We start from the raw sequence: 13,437 nt of genomic DNA on the forward strand, positions 1-13,437 counted from the left end.
TGGTAACATTTATATTTGACTCTTCTCTGACCTTCCAAGTCAAAAGTTTTGATCATGTGTGACTGGGAGAATCAGGTGGTACTGGGCAGAAATAAGGGGGAAATGATCTGTTTAGGGAGAAAGATATGCTCCGTTTGGGACATGTTCAATTTAAGATTCCACTAGAATACCCTGAGGAGATCACAAGATCATCCCTTAGGGATAGGAGAAACCTTAGAGTCCATCTTATCCAAGCCCTTTCTTGAGCCTGTGAGAGTGATTGACTCAGGGTCACTCAGCTCATATCTGAGATAAGATTTAAACTCAGGTCTTCCAGATTCTCTAGTGCTCTTGAATAGAAAAAGCAGAACTACTACTTCACCAGACCTGCCCCCCCCCAAAAAAATTAGTAATGAGGACACTGTGGGAATAATAGGACACATTGAGCAGTCTCGGAAACTGGAGTTCCAAAGAACAAAAGCAGTTCTTGCCAATACCAGCCTTTCTCAAGAGCTCCATAATTGTTCAGCTCTCTAAGTGTGGTCAAATGGAAAGAATACTTGATGTGGAGTCGGAGAACCTGTGTTCAAATTCCAGCTCTATCACTTAATACTTGTGTGGCCTTGTACAAGTCACTTAACTTCTCAGTTTCCTTATTCCCTACTTCCAACCACATCCAAACTTCCTTATTAGTGTTGAGGGCACCACTATCCTCCCAATCCTCTAGTGTTGCAACCTAGGTGTCATCCTCAACCCCACACTATCTTCCCCTCCCCTGCCCCATATTTAATCATTTGCAAAGGTCGTGCAATTTCACCTTTGCAATGTCTCCTAAATGCATCTTTTTCTCATATTGCTACCACCCTGGTACAAGTCCTCATTACCTCATGCCTGCTGATGGGGTGGCCTGCATCAAGTCTCTTCCCTCTCCAATCTATCTTCCATTCAGCCACCAAAGTAATTTTCCTAATGTGCAAGACCAAGCTTATGTCCCCCCTCTCCCCTTACTCAGTGAACTCCAGTAGCTCCCTATCACCTCTGGGATCAAATACAAAATCTTCAGATGTTCAAAGCCCTATATAACTTCCCCCTTCCACATCTTACATCATATACTCCTCAATACACTGACACTGGCCTCCTTGCTGCTCCACTAACAAAATACTCCATCTCTTCACTCTAGGCATTTTCACTAGCTGTACCCCATTACTGGGAATGCTCTCCTGCCTCATCTCCTCCTGGCTTCCTTCAAGTCCCAAATAAAATCCCATTAAATACAGGAAGGCTTTCCTAACCCCTCTTAATTCTAGGGCCTTCCCTGTCTTAATTATTTCCTATTTATCTTATATATAATATGTTTGTATGTATTTGTCTGTTGTCTCTCCTATTAGATTATAAGACCCTTGAGGGCAAAATATTTTGCTTTTTTATATCCCCAGTGCTTAGCACAGTCCCTGGAATAGATTATCTTTAGATTCCCTTCAAGCTCAGAATCTATGACCCCACGAACCATAACCTCATTAAGCTTCCGAGTTGCTAGCCTGCATCAGTTGAAGGGGTTTTCACACAAGGAATTTTCCTCCCCAACGAATTCTCAGTCCTAAAGTAAAAATAACAATAGGAATAATTTTTACATTATATTTTTGTAAACTAGCAATAAGAAAAAAAACATTTTAGTTTGTGGGTCTTTTTAAAATGTTACACTGCAGAAACTATCTCTTCCTCTAGGTGGCATGATTTAAGCTGTCATTGAATCAACGGTTTACACCACCCCGCCCCCAACCCTACTAATGGACAGTCTTCAGTGGATAAGATGCAATTGCTAAAACCGGCTGTGCTTCAGCAATTCAGTTATTTACTTTGTTCAGGTACAGCTTTAGTCATTCCACTGTGAAGAGATGAAGTGCTCTTTGAAGAAAAGAATTTGTGTAATTATCTCTAGCAGCTATACCAAACATTTGGCCAGGTGTCCTGGGGCTTTTGTGTGTACTGTGTTAGAGGTAGGGTCTCCAATTTGACAATGTCACTTTTTCAATGTATTTCTTTGGTTGAGATTAAGTCACTAGCATCCTTCCTGGAAATTGCTGACCAAGCCATTTAGGAGAGATTACTGTCTTTGTATTTCACATTTGGATATAACCAAACCCATTTGGACATAACCAAAACAATCTAAAGAGAGGCCACAAATTGTAGAAATCCCAACCACATCATTTTTTTAAGTTAACAGGAAACACAAGCCCTTTCAATTTTGTGAAGTAACTTCCCAGGTGTCCCTGGTTTTGTGAAGCAGTTACTGTTTATTAAAAAGGAAAGATCAACATGTGAAAAGACAGCATTATGGGGAGCTGAAAGCACCAAATGACAAACAGAAATGTTCTGTTCTTTTTCTGTACCGGCACTAAAATGGGAAGGGGGAAGAGTCTGATTTAGCTTTTCAGAATCTTAATCGGTTGCTCATTTTCTAAAAATTTAAAAGTGAATTTACCAGAATGGGAATAGAAGAGTCAGCAGGAAGAAGAGCCTTCTCTCCAGCTGTGGCATGGTATTGCTCTCAGCCCCTCTCTCCCCATTTTCTATTCCCACTTTGCAAGCTCTTTTGATAAGCCTCACTCTGGCTTCAAACACCTCTGCCCTCTACAAGAGGTTTATACTCATGCATATCGAGAATTTTGTTCAGGGATCTTCCAGGCCTGTGTCTTTGTATTGATCCAGATTTATATTCATTTTAAATAGTGTAAGAAAAAAAAAGGTCTAAAAGTGTAGTCATGGTAGTAGTCGTTGGAGTTTTTTCAACACAAGGAGTTGGGGGAGAAGGGGGGGGAATTACCTCTGAGTTTTCTGTCTTACTATAATTCTTTATCCTCTATCTTGAGATGATTAGGAAGGTGTTGTCTAAGTGCAGTATCTCTGTCAGCAAGATTATGTGAAAGTAATTGGAAAATAAATGTTTTACATTCACCACCCAAAGCAAAAAAGTAAATACAAAATACAAAAGTGAGAAATGATAGGTATAGATCCTTTCCAATCAATAAATAGCAGATTTAGAGTCTCTAGGTAACAAGAATTTAAATACTTTAAAAAAGATACGTAGTAAACTTTAAAAAAAAAGTAAAATCCCTTTATTGCACTGTTATACTTATAAATTATTTTAATTTCAATTCACCAAACATTTAGTACATACTATATAATGAAGAAACTGGAGCTGGAGATAACTAAGAGCAAAAACAACCACCACCCAGCTCTGCTTTCAAACAGCTTGTTTTGTTGAGAAACAGCATGTACATAGAAACTGTAAACGAAATATAAGACACTTTAGGATTAAAATATAATCCACAATTAAGATTGTTTAATTTTATTTTGAGAAGATAAAGACATCTTAAAGGAGAAACTGGATTCATAAGATGCAAAAAACCCCAACAACAACTTGTAAATTGAATGAACAAAAATCCAAGAAAAGGAATTTGAGAAAAGCTAATAATTATTCAGTAAAATTCTTGACAATACATTTTCCTCTAATAAGGAAATAATAGTCTACAATATTATCTATGACAGTTTAGGTTAAGGGGACAGATAGAGCAGGGAAAAGCAAACAGTGATCAGTATTAACACAATCTGAGGGCCCATGGAAGAAAGCACTGTCAAATTTAAGTTTAATAGTGACTGGGGGCGCAGCTAGGTGGTGCAGTGGATAGAGCACTGGCCCTGGAGTCAGGAGGACCTGAGTTCAAATCCGGCCTCAGACACTTAACACTTACTAGCTGTGTGACCCTGGGCAAGTCACTTAACCCCCATTGCCTCACTGAAAAAAAAAATAGTGACTGGGGAGGCAGTGGAAGTTTGTACCTCCTCCTAGAAAACCTAGAATATATCCTTTACTGAGAAGTACTTTGATGAGTGAGGACCTAGAAACTGGTATAGCAGAATGATGAGCAGTGTGGGAGTATCATTGGCACCCAAACAAGTAGAAAGTCAGGGCAGATGATTTATAGTCAAAGAACCTGAGTTCAGATCTTTCCTCTAAAATGGAGCAGGTCACCTGGAATTTTTTCAGGTTTTGGTTACTTTGTGTAATATGATGGAGCCAGCACTAAATGGTATCTACATTTCCATCTAAAATATTATGATATATTTAGCAGGATTCCAGTTGCTAACTTCTTTCCTCCTGCTAACCTGAAGGCTCCCCATGTTCTTTGGGGAATCTGGCACTGCCCCCAATATAATGAATCATCAATATTACATTTTCTCTCTTCTCAGAATGGTTAGTTTTCTCTTTTATGTAAAAACTGCTCTGAACTTTTATTTTTATTTTTAGCTTTTAGAATTAATATTACCGATTAATTTTAATTTCCGATTATAAAGCAGAAAAAAGGCAAGATGCTAAATGATGTCACCCCAGTATGTGAGATGGCAACTATGTTAATGGAATATGTTACACAATCTATAAACCCTAATGAATTGTGTGGCAGATGAAATGCACCAAACATGTCCACATATTATTATCTCTGGTAAAAGGGTATAACCAAAGGCTAGGTTTACACATTTCAAAAGTCATGCTTGTATTGTGGAAATAGCTGATTTGCTTTTCTCTGCATCATTTACTTCTCCCATTCCTTTGACTTTGTTTTGCATTTCTCTCTTCTCTTCAATGGAGGCCCCACACTTAGTCTTGTTCCTTTTCCCTACAACCAAACCCCAGATACTTGTATTGCTAAATGTGTCATTGCCCTTCAGAAGTGAGGGAGAGGGAGATGGGGTTGACCATAGTGCTCTGCTAACCACTTTCCTAAAAAAGAAGTTAACTTTCTTGCCTTAACATAACTCATGTGTCATGGTGCCAAGTACTTTGCTACAGGTTTTGTTTTATGTACTTTGCCTAATTTACTAGAAGACTGAGGGTAGAGAACTTCTGGCCCACAAGCCTGATTTGACTCTCAGTGGGAGTGTTCTGTGAACTGTGAGGTTCCCCTTCGGGGCACTGTTATGACCATCCCATTTGCCGTGAACCTCTCAAAGTTTAAGAAATAGAGCACTTTAAGACCTCCGAAGAATTGTTAATAAGCTAATCATAATTTTAAAGGATAGCAATAACTTGCTGAGATTCTCCCAACTCAATTGAATAGCAAGGGACAGTTCCCTGTAAAACCTCCCTTTTCCTTTAGCTCCTATCTTCCTTGACTCTTTCCTGCTTACCTTTCCTCAAACCCCATCGTCTCCCCCATTAGACTGGGAGCTTCTTGAGATGAATATCTATTTGCCTTTCTTTGTATTCCCACTATGTAGCTCATAGTAGGCACTTAATAAATTCTTGTTGATTTGATTCTACTCTGACTACATTTTAATTGGCTGCAATATGAAACTAAAATATATTCTGTAGTATTTGTTGATTTATGAAATATAGTTTTGTGTTATATACACTTGGTATGTATAGTTATTTGTACTATAATCTTGTTTTTAAAAGGTGAGAAAAATGTCATTTTTCTAAGATAAAGTCATTTTTTTCACTTGTGTAGTTCTTAATTTTTTTTTTTTGCTATATAATTAGTGACCTTAGATAGGAAAAAAGAAAAAAAAAGACTTCATCCATACATTTAGACTGTATATACAAAGAGAAAAAAACCCACAAAGGCCATTTCCTTTTATGAATTTTACATTCTGCAAGCCGAAAAGTTGTTCTATGGATAACAATAAGTAGGAAGTAAATTGTATAGTGATATTTTAATTGCTCTTCAACTGTCCTTTCTAAGGATCTACCTTTCTCCTCCCTAGGAATCTGAACAGCATGTAGTAGTGTCTCAAATGCTTTCTAATTAAGAAACTGACAAGCAGCTTCGAAGAGTAAGTAGATAGGATCAAATGAGATAATATTCCCAAAGTGCTTTGAAAACTTTAAAGCACTATGTAAATGTAAAAACTAGTATTATCTGGATCATCTGTAAGCAAGAATTTAAGACTGCCTAGTCCTTAGCATAGTGCTTGGCACATAGTAGGCCCTTTGTAAATGTTTATTGATCTATCGCTGTATTCTCACATTAAAGGATTATCTCTATCCCTTTCCATTTATCAGGTGCAAAGATTTATAGTAAAATTTAATTAGTTCAGTAGTTTCATAATTTTTTTTCCTTCCCTTTAAAATCACTATGGGAATCTTTCAGAATGATTACAAATGATTATTCTTTTGTTAGCATAGATAGGGCCCACCAGCTCACCCTCCCTGATCAATAAGGTTAACACTGAAGGATAGCAATGAGTAGTTGTTTTGACATCAAACATTTGGTTAGGCCTGTTGTAGGAATTCCAGAAGACCTAAATGAATGGTACTATTTAATGAGCAGGCAAAGGCTAGTGACTGAAACAGCTGCACTCTCTTGCACTCTGATCTGGAAAACAAAGAATTCAGTTTCGAGTTAGGTTACAAGAGACAAATCTTTACTGCTTTGCAGGAGTTTAATAGCACACTTGCATCCACTCTAAACATTTCCCAATCCTTTCTTCCTATGGCCACAGCTAGATAAATGGATGGTTATGGGATCTCTACATGGGTACTCACAAACAAACCACAAGCAACGTTGAAGGGAGGAGGTGACTTTGGAAGCCAGTGCTATAGATAGGACATTTATTAAGTGTTTACTATGTGCCAGGTACTATACTGAACAATGGGGATACCCATACAAACAAGCAAGACAGTCCTTTCCATCCAGGAACTTATATTTTAATGGGGGAAGGATACTGGAAGTGAAGGGGAAGGAAACTAAATCGGATATGGTGAGGAGAGAGCTGGAAAATGGCATGGAGACCTGGGCTCCAGCAAGGTACGGCGCAAATTGCCTATCAGGGTCAGAGGACTGAGAGGCTGAGATTGGATGGGATAAAGATGGTGGCCAGGGTAGGCACTTAATGAAACAAATGCCAGAGAGAATACTCTATTTATTTTTTAATGTTAACTTTTTCAACACATGAAATAAATGAACCGCATAGTACCCCATTTTTACCATTTAATTTCACTGAGTGGCCAATTTCAGGAAAGGCACCACTGGGTACTTGGATCTTTTTAGTAGGTGTTTTACTATTGGTGATAATAAGCAGGTATTCACAAGTGAAAGTGAATGTCATTGGTTTCCTCATTTTATTCAGAAAATGGAAAAGTCTGTATCCTATGATTGTTACCTGCAGTCCTAGGCAACAAGGAAAATTATAGAGGACAAAGTGGCCTCAGAGCCATAAATTTAGATATAATTTTCTTCAGACAACATATGTGGTATTTTCACCCTGAGACTGAGAAATAGAGTGATTTTAATCGGAAAGATAGAGATCTCTCAAACAGAAGTTCTGAACCAGCAGATGAGAATCTTCCTGTAGATTCTGAAGCCTTTCTTGCATAGGAAGACCCCAAGAAAGTTGCTACACTTCCTTCACACTACCCTTTCCAGTTTATTGGGATTCCCAATAGGGAGTGGATGAAAACCAGAAGTAGCACCCCCACCCCTGTTTTGCTGAGGGACTTTACTGTCAGCCCCACCCTGACCCCAGCTCAGAGACTTCACTGTCAGCACCACCATCCTTCCCAACTCCACCCTGGTGACCTCAAGGCTTTGGGGAAATTAAAAGGAGTTCCTCACAAAAAGGTTAGGATCTCCATTAAAAAGGATGTCTGGGGCGGCTAGGTGGCACAGTGGATAGAGCACCGGCCCTGGAGTCAGGAGTACCTGAGTTCAAATCTGACCTCAGACACTTAACACTTACTAGCTGTGTGACCCTGGGCAAGTCACTTAACCCCAATTGCCTCACTAAAAAAAAAAAAAAAAGGATGTCTAAGCTATGTATGTCTCTCTTTCAAAGCACCATCAGATCACAATTGTCTGGGGGTTGGATACCTGGTTTATTTGCAAGAGTTTACCACTAAGGGTGTTTTTATTTGATAGTACAGGGTTCTTTGAATTGACCCTAACTTCAGTAGAACACTTATCTGCTTTGTTTTTCCTAGTAATGGTGATGGTGACAGATTTGTGCTCATCAGTCCACACAATCAGTTAGTCTTCCTTCCCCCCCCCCCCCCGCCCCCACCTTGGGCAATGGGGGTTGAATGACTTGCCCAGGGTCACACAGATAGTAAGTGTGGAGTGTCTGAGGCCAGATTTGAACTCAGGTCCTCCTGAATCCAGGTTTAGTGCTTTATTCACTGTACTACCTAGCTGCCCCTAGTCTTCTTTTTGATAAGTATATTGGTGATGCTTGGCAAGCTTTCTTTTTTGGAAAGAAGTCCATTGGCTCAAAGAGGGTTGAGCTTGCAACCTCACTGACATTATGTAGTAATCAGCCAGACTAATAAATCTTCTGAAGAGATGATGTTCAAATTTACTGCTCAAGTTTATCAGTCTGGTGCTTTTATTCCTAAATCTGCCCCAGTTTTAGGAATTTTCAGAATTATACTCTTCTGGAGTGTCAGGCAGCCCAATGTACAAAAATCCAAACCCATTTAGCTATGAAACCCTGGGCAGACCACTTAATTTCTCAGTGCTCTAGTCTAGACAACTCTCTAAAACAGGTTGCAGAGAAGTTGATGACCCACATGGATGAAGTTTCCTCACTAGGGAACTCTCAGCACCAGTGAAGTCACAGGCCCAGTCCTTAATACCTTCCCTCCATTTTTTGTGTCTTCAAGAACGTAAGCTCCTTGAGGACAAGGACCCTCCCCCATTTGTATGGTGAATACCTTCCTCAGTCCCTGGCTCATAATCACAGCTGACATGAATGTAGAGCTTTAAGGCTGTCACTGTGAATTACATATATCACTGGAGAATCTGCTCATTGATCTGCCCATATGAAGCCTTTCTTGCATAGGAGCACTCCAAGAAAGTTGCTGTACTTCACCACTGCACACCTCCCCCTCCAGTTTACTGGGCTTCCCAATACGGAGTGGATGACAGTCAAATGTAGCATCCTTACCCCTGTTTTGCTGAAGGACTTTATTGTCAGCCCTACCCTGTCCTTCACAACAAGCTGGTGCAATCCGTGCTATTTATCCCCCCATTTTACAAATAGTAACAGAACCTGAGAGAGGTTAAGTGACTTGCCTAGAGTCATACTGCTAGTGCTAGAGGAGTATTCAAATTCGAGTCTTTCAGACTCCAGCTTCAGTGCTCTGTCCATATGCTAGGCATTTAATACATGCTTGTCAATTGATTGTGTGGTCACAAAGCATTAATGCCAATGCCAAAATGGACCCCCTTTTCCCAAAGCAACTGCTCACATTTTAATGCCTTATGACCTCAACATAGTGAAAGGATTATTGTTTCTTGGTTGCCTCTCTTGAACTGCCTACCAATTTCAGTCTCCTCTCTGTTATTTTTTTGTTTTGGTTACAGGGTGGTGGCAGGATCTCCCTCAGCTTACTGGCTACTTTGGTCACATGCCCTTCAGGCCCGATTCATATCTAGAACTTGAATTCTAAAAACTGTGAATAGTGCCCTGTGGTTCTCTGTGTTGCAAGTAAGGAAAGCATTCCCTTTCAAAGAATGGGACAGCCCAGTTCACATCAGGGATGAACCTTCCCAAGTGATGGAACTCTTCTTACCTGAATGACCCTCTGTAATTATTCTCTAACTGAAGAAGAAAACCCACAAGATTTTATATTTTATATTGCATTTCTCCAAAAGAGGAGACTGAGGCAGAAAATGACAAGATATGTGCAGGGGATTGAAGGAGCTATCCAAGTTAGAACTCAAGTCACTAGATAACTGTTCATAGAAAACAAACAAACAAAAACAAAACCAACAACTGAAGGACGAACTCCTTGGCCAGAGGAGGAGGTGAAGAATGAGCCAAATAGCCGATTAAGCAGCAAGTGAGGAGAATAAGGGGCATCAGTTTTAATGAATGTAGGATCTAAGATTTGAGAGAAATGAAGACAGGCCTTTCTTTGGAGGTGCTCTGGTTAGTGGAAAGGGAAAAGCTGGGAGATTTCACTGTTCCTAGACCAGAGCATGAAAGGTGAAGTGTCTCTTTGTATGTACATATATGTGTTTATGAGCAAATATTTATATACACCAATATGTGTATCTGTTTATATACACATATGTATACATAGAAACATATTTGCACATGAGGCCAAAGGCCAAATTTGAGGAGAAGCAATGAAACCCTAGCTTTTCAAAAAGAAGGTTTAATAATGTAGGGTAAATGCAAGCCTAACCTTCCAGAAGAACCGCCTAAAGTTACTATATAAAGTAAATGCAGTTAATCATTTTTGCAAGGGCTGCTATACTCATACACTTCTCCCCTACCTCCTTCAATCCCACGCCCCATCAGCGCCTCAGAGAGACTCAATGGCTGGGGGGTAAGAAGGGAAAAAAGAAAGAAAAAAATCGGGAGAACTTCTGACTGCAATCCCAGCACGTCACTTTGTTGGAGGCAAACACGTGGTTCGAGGAGAACTTATAAATCTCCCCTCCCCGGCAAGATCGTGATGTTATCTGCTGGCAAAAGTTTCTCTCTGAGCTGAGCTAAAGGAGGAGAGAGAGAGAGAGAGAGAGAGAGAGAGAGAGAGAGAGAGAGAGAGAGAGAGAGAGAGAGAGAGAGAGAGAGAGAGAGAGAGAGAGAGTTAGAGTTAGAGTTATGGAAAACAGAGTATAACGGTCTTCCAATCCATTCAGGAAAGAAACAGAGGGGTTGCCCGGTAGAAAAGGAGAGAAAAGAAAGCGGGAGAGATTCTTTGCCCCGGTGGCAAGTGCTGGAAAATAACGCAGGGAAGATTGATCAAGCGGGGCAAAAACGGAGAGAGGTTGGGGAAAGGGGGAGGTGGGAGTCCAAGGGAGCAAGCAAGGAACCCACCGAAAACAACCCATACGCCCCTTAGGAATAAAGCATCTCCCCAACCAGCCCTTCCAAGCCGCTGCCTTTGCGGACAGCCAGGAGGGGAAGACAGCGGCGGCGGCGGCGGCGGCGGCGGTGGCGAAGGCAGCGTTGGCGGCGGCGGCCGGGGCAGTGGCTTGTTTGTAGCTGGGTTACAGTTTGGTTTGGAGGAGCAGGAGGAGGAGGAAGAGGAGGAGGAGGAGAAGGAGGAGGAGGAGGAGGAGGAGAAGGAGGAGGAGGAGGAGGAGACGCTCGCAGGCAGCACCGGCGGCTGCAGCTACAAGAAGTAACCCGGGCGGGGTTGGTGCACGCGGCCCGGGGTGCATGCAACAGCTTGCGGCACCCGGAGCGAAGATCGTCGCCGCCTTTGCTGCCCGCTACGGACGAGGACCGAGCGGGGTGGGAAGCGGAGCGCACCCCGCCTCCCCTCGGTGTCTCGGGCTTTTCCCCAACACACACGCGCGCGCGCGCGCGCACGCACACACACACACACACACACACACACACACACACACACACACACACACACACGTGTGCGATTCTCTGCTGCTCCTCCAGCCTCGGTGTGTGTCTTCTCTCGCAGAGACATCGGCGCCCTCAGTGGAAGTGGGGACAGCTGCAGCTTACTCCCTCCCCCCACTTTTTTGATTTTGATTTTTAATCTCTCTTCCCGGTTCCCAACACCCCCAGCATCCCGGCGCACCCCTTTCTATCCGGTTGCTAGTTGCCAGCCCTGGGGCCTCTCCATCGCTTTCTCCCCACTTTGGCAGCAGGAGACGAGTTCAGGTTTGCCCCTCCGGGCTGGACACTGACACACTGAACCCCGCGTCCTTCGGTTCCATGACTTCTGCCTAAGAGACTTCTTTTTTTCTTCCCCCGTTGCCCCCGCCCCACCAAAAAAAAAAAAAAAAGAAAGAAAAAAGAAACGAAAAAAGAAAAGAAAAAGAAAGAAAAAGAAAAAGAAAAAGCCAGAATTTCCCCTCACTCACCCAACTACCCAGAGCCTATATTTATGTTGCCATCCTTTAGAAGGGACTCACATTTTCTCTTTTTTAGACAATTTGAGAGAGGTCATTTGGTCATTATATTTGGTTTGTTTGCCAAGTTACGCACTTGATCTGATTTTTTTCCCCTTAATCCCCATCTGTTCTCTATTTTGAGGACTCCCCCCTCCCCTTTTAACTCCCCCTTCCGATTCTTTAAAAAAAATGCACTACTATCTCCTAAGCGTTTTCCTGACCCTGGATCTGGTCACCGTGGCACTGAGCCTCTCTACCTGCAGCACACTCGACATGGATCAGTTCATGCGCAAGAGGATCGAGGCGATCCGGGGCCAGATCCTCAGCAAGCTGAAGCTCACCAGCCCCCCTGAAGAGTACCCCGAACCCGAGGAGGTCCCCCCGGAGGTGATCTCCATTTACAACAGCACCAGGGATTTGCTCCAGGAGAAAGCCAACCGGAGGGCAGCGGCTTGCGAGAGGGAGAGGAGCGACGAGGAGTACTATGCCAAAGAGGTTTACAAAATAGATATGCCGTACTACTCGGAAAGTAAGTGCTGCGTTTACTCTTCTCGATTCTCAGAAGTTCGGCGGTGCCCGGCGCTTTCCAGACTCCCTCTATCGTTCTCTCCTCTCTTGAGTTCCATCTAAGCTATCTTCCACTCAAACCCCACTCTACGCCCCCCCTCCCCCGACCCCCGGCCCAACCATCCTTTAGAGTTGTGGGCTCAAAGCACTTTCTTCGTACCTTTACTTTCTGCTTTTCTCCTTTCCCCTCCCTCTTCTCTTCCCTCCTTTTCCTCCCAATCTCCCTCTGCTGCGCTCTTCTTTTTCCTCTTCCCTGAAAATTCATCACACGGTCCATTGGCTAGGAGGCAGCCCTCCTCAGCAACCTACGACCCACTCCCCAGGGGCAGAGCGGACTGCAGAAATCTTGGTAGGTTTATTTTCTTTGGGCGGAAGGGTTTGTTACCACATTGGGAATTGACTGGTTAAAAAAAATGGTGGGGGGGGGGCGCAAAGACTTGCCTCTTCTCCCCATCTCCTGCCCCACCGCTGATCTGACCGTACATTTCTGAATCCGTCTCCATTGTATCAATATTTTAAAATTATATCTACTGAAAAAAAAATACATTTGGGGGAAAAACCGTATCAGTTTAAACTTTGTATTTGAACTCCTCTATCCTTAATGCATCCTTTGCCACCAGAAAATGAATGCAAGTCACCCCTCCTTCGCCCCCCACCCCCACTCCAATCCAGAATCTTGTAATTTCACTTTCTGGATTTTCATTCATAAGGAAATGGGACCTTTTTCAATACTTGAGTTTCCCCCTAAATTGAGTGCAGCCTGACCTCTCTTCCCCTGCCACTCACACTTATTCGGTCATTATTGTTTTGTTAATGGTTTTGTAGAAAACTCTCCATTTTTCTTAATAGGTTTATAACAAGTCCCCTCTTTTCAACCTTTGTTGCCTGTGCTTAACTCCCTTTTCATTTGCTCTCGGCAGTTGTTTTGATGATGCATTCCTAAATCTAAGAGGGAGTAAAAGAGCCCTCCCCGCTCCTGGACTGTGCAGGGTTACCATATCCTTAAATCCATCTGGCATACAGTAGT

General features: G+C 42.4%; 1 protein-coding gene across 1 annotated transcript in view; it reads left to right on the forward strand.

Moving 5' to 3' along the window:
• The first annotated feature begins 11,076 nt into the window (after positions 1-11,076).
• TGFB2 (transforming growth factor beta 2) overlaps positions 11,077-13,437 on the forward strand; it is a 103,055-nt gene continuing 100,694 nt past the window's right edge. The window contains exon 1 of the mRNA XM_043963329.1: positions 11,077-12,372. Within this exon, the coding sequence (XP_043819264.1) occupies positions 12,033-12,372 (340 nt within the window). The 5' untranslated portion in view covers positions 11,077-12,032. The remainder of the gene's footprint in view (positions 12,373-13,437) is intronic.

This window comes from Dromiciops gliroides, chromosome 4 (genome assembly GCF_019393635.1).
Source record: "Dromiciops gliroides isolate mDroGli1 chromosome 4, mDroGli1.pri, whole genome shotgun sequence".
In the NCBI taxonomy this organism is placed as follows: domain Eukaryota; kingdom Metazoa; phylum Chordata; class Mammalia; order Microbiotheria; family Microbiotheriidae; genus Dromiciops; species Dromiciops gliroides.